This window comes from Hippocampus bargibanti, linkage group LG10, assembly GCF_051943395.1.
Source record: "Hippocampus bargibanti isolate YZ-2025 linkage group LG10, ASM5194339v1, whole genome shotgun sequence".
In the NCBI taxonomy this organism is placed as follows: Eukaryota; Metazoa; Chordata; class Actinopteri; order Syngnathiformes; family Syngnathidae; genus Hippocampus; species Hippocampus bargibanti.
Window position 1 is genome coordinate 23,048,543 of NC_142743.1, and position 11,864 is coordinate 23,060,406.

At 39.1% G+C, this 11,864-nt stretch overlaps 2 protein-coding genes across 3 annotated transcripts in view; one reads left to right on the forward strand and one right to left on the reverse strand.

The window, feature by feature from the left end:
- Positions 1–687: 687 nt before the first annotated feature.
- Positions 688–7,841, reverse strand: mvb12a (multivesicular body subunit 12A). The gene is made up of 10 exons (XM_089006986.1): positions 7,690–7,841; positions 6,162–6,251; positions 5,164–5,247; positions 4,968–5,067; positions 3,595–3,724; positions 3,353–3,493; positions 2,594–2,700; positions 2,448–2,506; positions 2,243–2,308; positions 688–2,167 (listed from the first exon to the last, which is right to left on the reverse strand). Exons 1-10 carry the CDS (start codon positions 7,810–7,812, stop codon positions 2,087–2,089), a joined length of 981 nt encoding a protein of 326 aa, XP_088863112.1. The 5' UTR covers positions 7,813–7,841; the 3' UTR covers positions 688–2,086.
- A 1,411-nt stretch (positions 7,842–9,252) lies between these two features.
- The window catches only part of sid4 (secreted immunoglobulin domain 4), a 6,498-nt gene continuing 3,886 nt past the window's right edge, over positions 9,253–11,864 (forward strand). For both annotated transcript variants that reach the window (XM_089006983.1, XM_089006982.1), the window contains exons 1-4: positions 9,253–9,410; positions 10,592–10,738; positions 10,822–10,956; positions 11,401–11,573. In XM_089006983.1, the coding sequence (XP_088863109.1) occupies positions 9,362–9,410; positions 10,592–10,738; positions 10,822–10,956; positions 11,401–11,573 (504 nt within the window). In that variant the 5' untranslated portion in view covers positions 9,253–9,361. The remainder of the gene's footprint in view (positions 9,411–10,591; positions 10,739–10,821; positions 10,957–11,400; positions 11,574–11,864) is intronic.

The window sequence follows — 11,864 nt, forward strand, 5'->3', positions numbered from 1 at the left end:
AAACTTCCTCCCAACATTCGTAACATCAATTCTCCTCCCACCTTCAAGTCCCATCTCAAAACCCACCTATTTAAAATAGCCTTTTCTGCGTCGCTCTCTCTCTCTCTTGTTTCAATTTATAATTGTATTTTATTTATTGCATTCTATTTATGATTGTATTTTATTTATTATAGTACCTATGCTGTAAAGTGTCCTTGAGAACTTTGAAAAGGCGCTTAAAATGTAATTGTATTATTATTATTATTAGTAGTAGTAGTAGTAGTAGCTATTTATTTGCTATCTATTAGCTAGCTAGCTAGCTATCATCTGCCTAGCTGACTGGCTGTAAAATGTCTAGCTGGCAGCTATCTGGCTATCTATTAACTATTTATTTGCTATCCATTAGCTAGCTACCTAGCTTTCTATCTATTTGAGTTACTTCGGGGTTGAGTGAACACTGGCGTGTGTGGCTGCCGCTGCTCACCCACAGAAAGAAAATTATCCTGTGACTGTAAAGTGGCCTTGAGAGTTTTGAAAGGTGCTTAGAAATCAAATGTATTATTATTATTATATTATTAGTAGTATTATTATTATTACTCGATTGTATTGTAGAGGTTTGAAGTTCCTCAGGTAATGTATTGTAATATAAAGGTAACAATTTTTCCCCATTTTGGTAATAGCATCTATAAATAATGCACCTAGTACAATTAAAAATATAGATTTTTAATAGTCTTCATGATTTTTTTACAATTATTTCATCAAGCGTTTACAATTGGTTTTGAGGGCATTAAAACATCTATACATTGTACAATCACATCCTCTAGATAAATATGTCTCTTATGCCCCCAAAAAGATTCATGATACACATGATTTTTTTTTTTAATATATAAACATGACTAACCCCAAAATAAGTCCTTCCCCTTTTTTTATTGGGCATACTGCTAATCTCAAAATAAGATGCTGTATCAGATATTCAAGATGGACACATGCAGAAACATGAATTTACCAAGACAATAAAAATGCAGCCAATGTGTGCAGTTTTTGCTCAAATCTGTCATTTTTGATACTTGAGCACTACAAGATGGCCAACTGCACCCAGTGCCCCTTTAAAACTTGCACCAATCAAATGTAGCATATAAAATCAATCGCGATGGACTAAATACAGTGATACCGTGGCTTACGAACTTAATTGGTTGCCAGACAGAGTGTGTAAGGTGAAAAGTGTGTATCCCAAAAAATAAATTCCCATAGGAAACCATTAAAATGAGAATAATCCGTTCCAAGGTCCCCATAAAAGACAATTTTCTACTTTCTAATAATGCAGGAGCCTTAAAACTACACAAACAAATACATTATTTTATGTATAATAAATGTGCTATGGTATTCTAATTAAAGAAATAAACTACTGTATCATAAAATCATTTTATTTACCTTTGTGATGGTCGTTGATGGCTTGATGGAATGGAGTGACCGGTTTCATCAGCATTAAACACTTGATGAGGAACGTACCCTTCTTCTTTCACCATTTTGAGGAATGATCCCTTGTAGGTGCTTTCTCTGCGATAATTTTACCTAGTTCATCAATTGTGTTCTGTTTAGCTGGGTTAATAGCTTTTTGCAACAAGAGTACAGATGGCTCGTGCGGGTTATTTGTGGAGCTTGATTGATGGGAATTTTAACCTTGCAGTCTACACTCTTTGTTAGAAGAACAGGCTCATTCACAAACGACACATCACTCATTGTGGCAGCTCCGCGTGTATCCCGAAAAATAGTTTGTATGCCAAGGTAAAAATTTCATAAATTTAACGTTCGTAAACTGAAAAGTTCGTAAGCCAAGGAGTTCGTAAACCGAGGTATTACTGTATTCATATTGACAACATTGTTCACTTTGTTATTCCCGCAAATAATATATTTCTTTAAATGAAAGAGTCCACTGGAATGTTTGACGATGCCACGATAAACATTTTAAAAAGATACTTAATGCGCGACTCTCCTTCAGATGCTTCATGTTCTAAAGCTGCGCAGAGATGTGCCGTTCCTTCATTTGTACCGCATCCATACACTAATGGAGGAGGTTGGATGTTGTTGCCATGGAAAACAACAAAGCTCATTGAGCTGATGAGGATGTCGACACAAGTGGTTTGGTCCTCTTGGCAGCAAACTCCTCTACTGAAAATGTGTAGTTATACTAAAAAAAGGAATACAAAGTTAGTACGCTGACAGTACATATGGAAGGGTAATGAAATTAATCAGATGATCTTACCTCATTTTCAATGTCCTGCAGGGATTTTATACGGATGTTGTTGAGCTGGTAGTTAAGATGAGGATTCTGAGAGAGAGAGAGAGAGACAGCGCTAACTTGACATGATTCTGGAAGACCTTTGTCATGTAAGATATTACACAAACAAAACTTTTTGGCAAGCAGCAGAATTGACCACTCACGAAAAAAAAAATACATTGTGAAATACCGTAGCGTTTGGCTTGATATTAAACTTTGGGTGAAGACTGAAGGGCACTCCATCTAGTGCTGCAGATAATTGAAAGAAAGTGTATATTGTAGAAAATCAACATAAAAAAAAGAAATCCGCAAATTTACCGTTAACTGTGTAATCACCTGTGATTCCCTGGATGCTACCGTCAACTGGTTTGTTCACGGACTCCGTTCCGTGGAGGGAATGGCGCCTCTGGCTGAGTTTACCCTGAGGGACTTGAGGAGGATTGCTGCAGAAACACATTTCCACATCAAGATTCTTTTCCTTTCCTGACTTTCTGACCAAACCGTCGTAAGTCAAAATGGTCGTAAGTCGAAATCCATTCAAAATGTTGAATAGAGACTCAGAAGCTAAATGACTCGCAAACTCCTCTCTCACGGTCGATTGCTGTGCGAGAGTGAGATGCTGCTGGCTGGCCAAAATTGTCGTCAGCCTGCTAGCGTGTTGCGGTGCTAGGCGTAAAAATTCAAATTTTTTAAAATAGGGTCTGGAGGTCGTGGTCGTAAGTATGGGTGGTTGTAAGTCGGATGTTACCTGTAATCGCCAATTTTAGCAGATCATACTTTAATAAATTTAATTTCTAAGCGCCTTTCAAAACTCTCAAGGTCACTTTAAAGTCACAGGATAAGTTTTTTTTTCCTGTGGGTGAGCAGCGGCAGCCAATTGAAACATTTGTAAATGATACATGCAAGCATTTAAGATGTCATTGAAAACTGTTGATTATCCATGTCAATTATAAACACACGTTGCACCTTACAGCATACTTTGATGGTAGAAATAATTTATGAGCTAAACCGCAGTTGTACTGATAGCACGGTGACCTGAAATTGATGCCCAGAAACTCTGCACAGAAAAAGGTCTTCCAAACAACAAAACCGTACCTTGGTTTTAGAGGTTGGGGAGTGGATGGGAGCTCCAGCGAGAGCCTCCGGAGGTCCAAACTGACACTGCGGGGCTTAGCTTGCGGCGCGGAGCTGGTAAAATGACCCTTTCTACACCACAACACGTAGCCGTGGATGTCTCTGTGAATAACATGGATTGAACGGTACTTAAAAGTGCATCGTGAGGAGGAGCTGGATGAAGTAATAGTGCAGATGAATGTAGCGGATAGTATGGCACCTACCCGACATAAGTGTAGTGCTGTAACATCATTTTGCTTTTGGTTGTCAGTTTGATGTCCAAGACAGCCGTGTCCACACTCCCTACAGGGACGACGCGCACACATATGTGCTTCTTCTTCCAAACGGTGGCCTCTGCAGACAGAATATTAACAGAACAAAAATGGTTTTGAAGGATGTGTAAACAATGCCTCGTTGCAAAATACAGACTGGCTTCTTTGTTTTCAGTGTTATTTATCATACACATTTCATACGTTCGTTCAGCTAGCAGAACATTAACTACACTTGCACAACATACAGTACAGTGATACCTCGGTTTACAAACCCCTTGGCTTACGAACTTTTCGGTTTACAAACGTTACATTTATGAAAATTTTACCTTGGCATACAAATTTTAGCTTGCCATACGAACTTTTTTTCTTCCACAGAGCTGCCTCAATGAGTGATGTCGTTCGCGAATGAGCCCGTTCTTCTAAGAACAAAATGGCAGCCGACTGTTTTTGTCCTCTATTCCCCGCCCCCAGTCTTCGGTTAAAGCCACGTGATTGCTCAAGAACGCAGCAGTGAGGGGGGTGGTTTAAACATTAAAGAGACAGGCAGACGACGGAGTTTCAACTTTGACTGCAAGGTTAAAATATCCCATCAATCAGGCTCCACAAACAACCCGCACAAGCCATCAGTAACACTTGATGCAAAAAGCCATCAACCCAGCGAAACAGAACACAATTGATGAGGAACTAGATAAAATTATCACAGACAGAGAAAGCACCTGCAAGGGATCATTCCTCAAGATGGTGAAAGAAGAAGGCTATGTTCCTCATCAAGTGTTTAATGCTCATGAAACCGGCCACCCCATTCCATCAAGTCATCGACCATCACAAAGGTAAATAAAACGACTTTATTATACGGTACACTTTATTTCTTTAATTATAATACCATAGCACATTTATTATACGTAAAATAAGATATATTTTGTGTAGTTTTAAGGCTTAGAAAATTAGAAAGTAGAAAAATATGTTTTTTGGGGACCTGGGAACGGATTATTCTCATTTTAATGGTTTCCTATGGGAAATTAATATTTGGGATACACACACTTTTCGCCTTACACACCGTCTGGGAACCAATTAAGTTCGTAAGCTAAGGTATCACTGTATATAGCTTGAGAGTTCGGTACGTCTGAGCTACAAAAGCAGCAAAAAAATCTGTCAAGCTAATGATGAATAACTTAATGTCGATTATCGAATCTAATGGTCGGAGGTCTTAGTAACGCTGGCGCATGTGGCTGCCTCTGCTCACCCCAAGCCTATTACGTATGAATGATCTCATTGCTTCCCACCTCAATTTCCATGCATAAATGTACGTATGTGCCCATGCATACTTGGTTCCAGGTACTCCGTAATTAAGCAGTAGCCATGAGGAATGGCGTCCTTGTCAGTGATGAGCTGAATGTCTGACACAACCATGCCACCAGAAGTGGCCTTGCGGGAGAGAGACAGACAGAAATCTTTGATGTATTGTGGCAATGCGAATCATAAAGGAGATTGCTGAAAAGAGTGGGTGTGTTTTTCAGTTACCTTACTGTAACAAAGGTAATAACTATATCTCGTCGGGAAGCTGCGTGTGAAGTGTGCGTTTGCTCCGTTCTCTGTGATGTTGATCTGCAGATTGAAAGAGTGACAGTTAAAGGACAAGCGACACCATTTTTTTTGTTTCCTAACTGATATCAGGAAAATGTTTTATAGCATCTAAAATACCCAAAACACACAGGCTGATATTTTTAGTCAAATGCAACACATGAATAAAAATGACTTAAAGTGTCCCAAAACTGCCACAAAATGAGCTTGGAACTGGGCAGATTCAGAAAGTCCCACCCCCTTGTTCGTGACGTCACTATTGGTCACACACTGCCTTGCTCCAGAATCAAAACAATGGCTTCAGAGAGTTCAGATTGGGAGAAGATGCTTTCTTGTTACTCATCCAGTTATGAATATGATTCAAATAGTTCTGAAGAGGAAAGCATAAATATTTGCAATCGATTCAAGAAGTCCTTCCGTATCAATTGAACCATCAGGACTCCAATGTAGCGTCCCAGAAAATGCACAAGATGGCGCCCAAGCTCCGTTGGAAATGGGCTGATTTGTCTGCTGGGAATTTGTGTCAACTAGTATCAAATAGTAGTCTTGGTGCAACACACAACGATTCACCATCGCATTATTTATGTGTTTTCCTTCTAATTTCGCCATCAACACAAAGTTTTCAGACCAAACAAAGTACCCAAAATGCATTGTGTGTCACTTTCTCAGGGGCGTTCCTTCAGTGACGTCACGCCAGGCATCGTCATCAACTCGAAAACAAGACTTCCTGAATATTCAGCGTGAGTATTAAAACGTAAAATATAGCTATATGCGGTGGAATCTTTGTAAAATACACTCAGTAGAAGTCATTTGAAGTGATTTTACAAATTATGGACACAACTTGTCCGGAGGCGTCGGTTGTCCTATAAAGGTCTATGGAGGAATAAAAACTCAAGCACATGCAATTAAAAACGTGTAATCTGCTTCTCTGCTTATACCAAGGTGAAGTCTTTCGGGCAAGTGGAAATGTTGGATGTCCACGCCACTGCTGTCAGTGGCCGGATTGCCCCATGATCCATGGTGGCCATCTGAGGGGAAAAGGAAAAAAAAAAGACAGGGATGTATATCAAGAAGTATTATTATTATTATTATTATTTATTATTATTATTATAAAACTAAAGCTACTTTGCTGTTTTTAAAAAAAAAAATCCACCAGTAGTATCTTGTTGTTGTCAAGTGCCAAATAAGTAGCACAATAGGGTCTGTTAAAATAGTGAGAAAGCTCGTTATTTACAAACCACGAGCAGAAAAAAAAAAACTATCAAGACACAGTGCTCCCATTCATTCATTTAAAATAAGTGTGTTATGACTCGATGAAGCCAGACATGGAATTGCCGTGCCCATTCAGGACGAGTCATCATGAAGTCATGTTTCAAATTCCCCAGCAGTGCTTGACACTACTGTGTTTGATGATCTATTCATATTAAAATGAACATATTATGTATACCAAAAATATCAACAATATGCAGTACAGTGAACCCTCGTTTATCGCGGGAGATACGTTCCAAAAATAGCCCCCACGATAGGTGAAATTTGCGAAGTACAATGTCGTCAGCTTTTTTTTTTCAAAACGGTACATACTGCAGAATGAAACAAAAAATAAAACCTCTTTTTTTAATAGTTTAAAGAACGGTGTTGTAAAACAATATTTTGCTCCTGCGTCTTTTTCCACTGAAGGAATCTTTCTTCCGAGAGAAGAACATTGTTGTCGGTAGTTGTTGGCACTCTTTTTTTTTTTTTGCAAGATTTTTATAAACCGACATGGCGCGATTTCTAGAAGCAGAATGCACCATGAGCTGTTCAAAGCCAGTGTGTTTGATTTTATTCTGCTTTGTTTGCAATTTTGTTTCCTTTACTTTGTTTGCAGATTTGCATGCCATTAAGAAAAAAAAGTTTTTTTACAATGAAAAAAAAATCCGCGATGCACTGAAGCCGAGATAAGTGAACCGCGAAGTAGCGAGGGATCACTGTATATGTGCGAATTCACTGTGGCAGTAAACACGCGAAATTATTTGAAATGCGTCTTTAATTTGGTCGATTGTACTTGGATTATTCAAAGTAGATCTGATAAACAAAGTAAAACTAAATTGATGATATATTGATAAAATAATGTTTCATCTTAACTGTCACAATGAAAAGAAAAGGCATGTGTGGGACATTGACACGTACATCTTGGATGAAACAATATTGTCCTGCGTATGATTTTGAGATTTTTTTTCAGCTAGTTCAACTAATAGCAACGATATGATCAACATTGACTTAAAACAGTTTTCCACAACACTTTGTTTGATTTGCCCCAAGGTGGAGTTCGTCAAAAACAAACCGAACAAGTTGTTTTCCATACAAACGCGATCAACCGGTCTCAACTCAACAAGCAGTTGCGATTATTCGTGAAAACGTATTCGAAAATAAGTTAAAGGGGTGCCCCTCCATAAATTTCTCGCATCCACGACGACACTGACCTACCTGTAGAAAATCTTCACTTCTTCGATGTGCGATGATTTGTTCTCGAGCAGGGAAACAGTAATGGAGCGCAAAGTCTCTGCGTTTTAAGGTGTTTTTTCCCTGGTAAAAGCAGGAAGTCCTCATTTTGGATGAACTACAACTCCCACAAAACCTTCCATCCGGTGTTTAGTTGCTGACTGTTGACGCTAGATGGAAGCATGCAATCCATGATGGTACAGACTCCAGGACTTAATTTATAATACATTTCAAAACGCCTTTCAAAACTTTCAAGCAGTCACAGGATATTTTTTTCTGTGGGTGAGCAGCGGCAGCCACACGCGCCAGCGTCATGGTATATAACTGATATGAATAGCTGTCGAACCCTTACCAAGCTGGATAGATTTCCCCTTTCGTTAAAAATTAAACAATATCACGCTACAATTCAATTTAACAAGTGACAACTAATTGTTATGTAACAGTTAATTAGTAATGGTTATATTTTATTTATTAAAACAAGGGCCAGGAACCTTTTTGAGTAAGAGAGCCATAAAAGTAAAATATTTAGAAATGTTTTTTCAGTGAGAGCCACAAACGCACGGAAATACGCACGCACGTGTGACAGGTTAAAAAGTACCTTATTGAGTATTTTGGTTACAGCTAAAACGGGTTAAAAAGTATCTTGTTTAGTATTTTGGTTGCAGGTAAAAGAAATCCCATAGTTACATTGTTTTACAAATGGTATACATCTAAAATGTTTATTTAAACAAGGACAAGTTGCTTCGTTCAGTGTTTCGTGTCGGACCGATTTACATTGATGGACAACAACACACGCGCGGCCACTTTTCAACAAAATGTCAGAATGTATTATTGAAATTAACTTTGTGATAGGAATCACCGTTAACATGAATGGTTTTACGTTCCCCTTGATTGGTAATAATCCAGCCAAACGATCGGAATGAAAGTCAATTTACCGGGTCCATACGCGAAGTGACTGCTAGCTAGCCTGCACACGGCTCATTAGCTTCCACACTTGCTTTCTGCTGTCTCTCGCAGAAGTATATAATAATAATAATGCATTTCATTTACAGGTGCCTTTCAAAACTCTGAAGGACTTTGTAACCCTTTCCAGGTTTATAGAATTCCATTGAATGTAGTTCTCAACTTTTCATTAGTTTCTTTGAATCATGCCATCTTTTTTGGCACGCTTGGAGGTGTCAAGGTGGGGTGTGTTCAGTGAAAATTAACTAACCTTGCTCACAACTATAACTTGCGTCTGTCATGAAATACTGTATTCCCTGACGGCAGTAAAAGACAATATTTCTGTGTTCGAGCCTTTGACCACAGTGTCCGATCTAACATCTCTGACACACATATACTGTACATACAATACAATACCGTACCATACCGTACTGTTCCACACCATACCATACAATACAATACAATACAATGCCATACAATACAATACAATACAATACATCCTAATTTACATGACCAACAGTATACATTTTTTGGGGGGGAAAAAGTCACTAAATTGCGACTGGTGAGATTTTAGCCCGACAACAGCACTTTTAGAAAGCTCGAAATAGGAATAGGGAGGAGGTGAAGTGAGGGGTGAAAGGTTGACCGTGATTAGAACAGAAAGAGACAGCCGGACAGAACAGAAAGTGATTCAAAGTCTTTTTCTCTCCACATCATGGACTCATTGTCCTGTGCTTTGCTCCTCTTCTTTCTGCTGTGTTCAGGTAGTTGGGATTGTTTCTATTTGTTGTCTTTGACATGTGAGAAGGTGTTTCCATGTGTTTATCTTGAATTGGGTGGTTGATTAAAGGGTGGTTGCCTTAGCATTTCCAATTAGAAAGTTAAAAAATAAAAATGTAATAATAATATAAAATACTAATTGGAAAAAAAAGCAGAAGGATGTTTTTTAAACATAGACCTAAGCCACCTATTTCTTAACTTTCCTTGGTGGTGGCACAATCACAGGATTATATTGGCTAAAGTTATTAATGTCTCTTAATATTGTTTGAACCTTCAATAAACAATAACATTCAAATTTCAGCTAATTGTACGTAATCAGGTAATACATTTATATGCTCTTCTTGTTTTTGCTCAGTCATCAGAGTCACTTCTGTTGAATTGGTGTATTTACTCAGTCTGTTTGTTTTGGGTTGTTGTTAGTTTGCACTGGATTTTACTCCAGCCTGTTTAAAGGTTCACTGAGTTGCAGATGGAACATACGTGTTGTCGTGTGAGTACATGCTTGTGTGTGTGTGTGTGTGTGTGTGTGTGTGTGTGCGTGTTTCTGTATGATCATAGTCTTGTGAGGACCACTAACATTTTATACCAGACGTAGTCAGGGCATTTTTTGACAAGTGAGGACCTCTTGGCCGGTCGTCACAAGTTTTTCATTCTAAAGGATTCTAATATAAACATCTGTTAAAGTTTCAGAGAGGTCCTCACAAATTCACCCACAATAATTTTTTGGTGTGTATTTTAATTTCACTTGGATACACACATTTTTTTACTCACTGTATGTGTTTATGTGTGTGTGTGTGTGTGCTTGGTTAATGAGAGGAAAAAGTTAATACCACAAAAAGCAAAACAATATTTTAACCAAATTCACTACATGGGTGAGGACTTTGAATGTACCCATTCAGAAACCTCACTCCTGCTGTTATTTCAGTTTCAAGTCCACTTTTTATTGCTTTATTTTTAAAGAAGTTGAAGTGGGAAATGGGGTGACATTTAGTGTTCAAAGGTAACACTAGTTCTTCTTTAAACTTATCAGCAACGGTGGTCCTCACTCCTTATCTGGAGTTATCTGGACCTCACAAAACCATTGAAACAGGAATGTGTGTGTGTGTTTATGTTTGCGTGTGTGTGCATGCATGGAGTGAATGCTTTTTTTTCTCTCTCTGCCTAGCCACTGGTCAAGGTCCTGTGGTCTCAGTGGAGCCCCAAACAACTATTGTGCGTGAAGGGGACTCTGTCAGCCTGAGGTGCCAAGTGGGAAGCGGTGCTCATGTCACACAGCTGCAGTGGAAAAGAGCCAACAATCAAGCCTTAGCGGGTATGGAGTGTTGGCTTGCTTATCTTGTGCTTAATGTATCTTACAGAATCATATATATATACATATTTTTTTCCCTCCACCAGACAATGTTAAGATTGGCCCCAATGGTGTGGTGCTGACCATTGCTAATGCCAGACCTAATAACCATGGCGAGTACCAATGTGTGGCATCGGGCTCAGCAGGCTCCAGCATTGCTTCAGCTCAGATCAACATCAAATGTAAGCCGCTACACTGCTAACACAAACAAAATAGCTACATCTTAAGAAGCATTTAAAGAGTTAAAGAAGGATGTTTTCCTTGCGTTGTGTACCTAGATAGCTATCTGGGTGGCTTCCTAGCTAGCTATCTATTAGCTGTCTAACTAGCGAGCTCGCTATCTATTAGTTTTCTATTAGCTAGCTCGCTAACTTTCTATCTATTTGCGTTATAACTTCACCAACTCAACTGGAAAAAAAATGTTTACAAGAGGGCTAGTATAACGAACAAAAAATGTGTTTCCACAGAAGGTTTTACGCAAACTATGGATGGAGGGTTAGATGCGTAGTTTTCTTGAAAATATGCATCTCCAAATAGTACCACCTGAGTACTCTATGTGTAACATTGAAGTTTCCCCACTATGTGACGTTTTGCTTTTATGATGACCTCATCCTTGTGTGCTCCAGATCCTCCCAAAGTGCGTCTTTCACCAACTGGGCCGCTGAGGGTTAAAATTGGCGACCGGGTATCAGTGCAGTGTCGGGCAACAGGCAGGCCGCGGCCTAAGCTGAGCTGGAGACGCCAAGGGTCTTCTCTGCAGTTGCTTTCTCAGGAGATAGATGGTGTCGACACCATAGAAGTACAGTGATACCTCTGTTTACGAACTTTTCGGTTTACCAACGTTAAATGTATGAACATTTTACCTTGGCATACAAACTTTTTTTGGGATACACACGGAACTGCCACAATGAGTGATGTGTCGTTCGCGAACGAGCCCGTTCTCTTAACAAGAAAATGGCAGCCGACTGTTTTTGTCCTCTATTCCCCGACCCCAGTCTTCGGTTAAAGCCACGTGATTGGTCAAGAATGCAGCAGTGAGGGGTACTGGTTTAAACATTAAAGAGACAGGCAAACGACAGAGAGTGAGAAA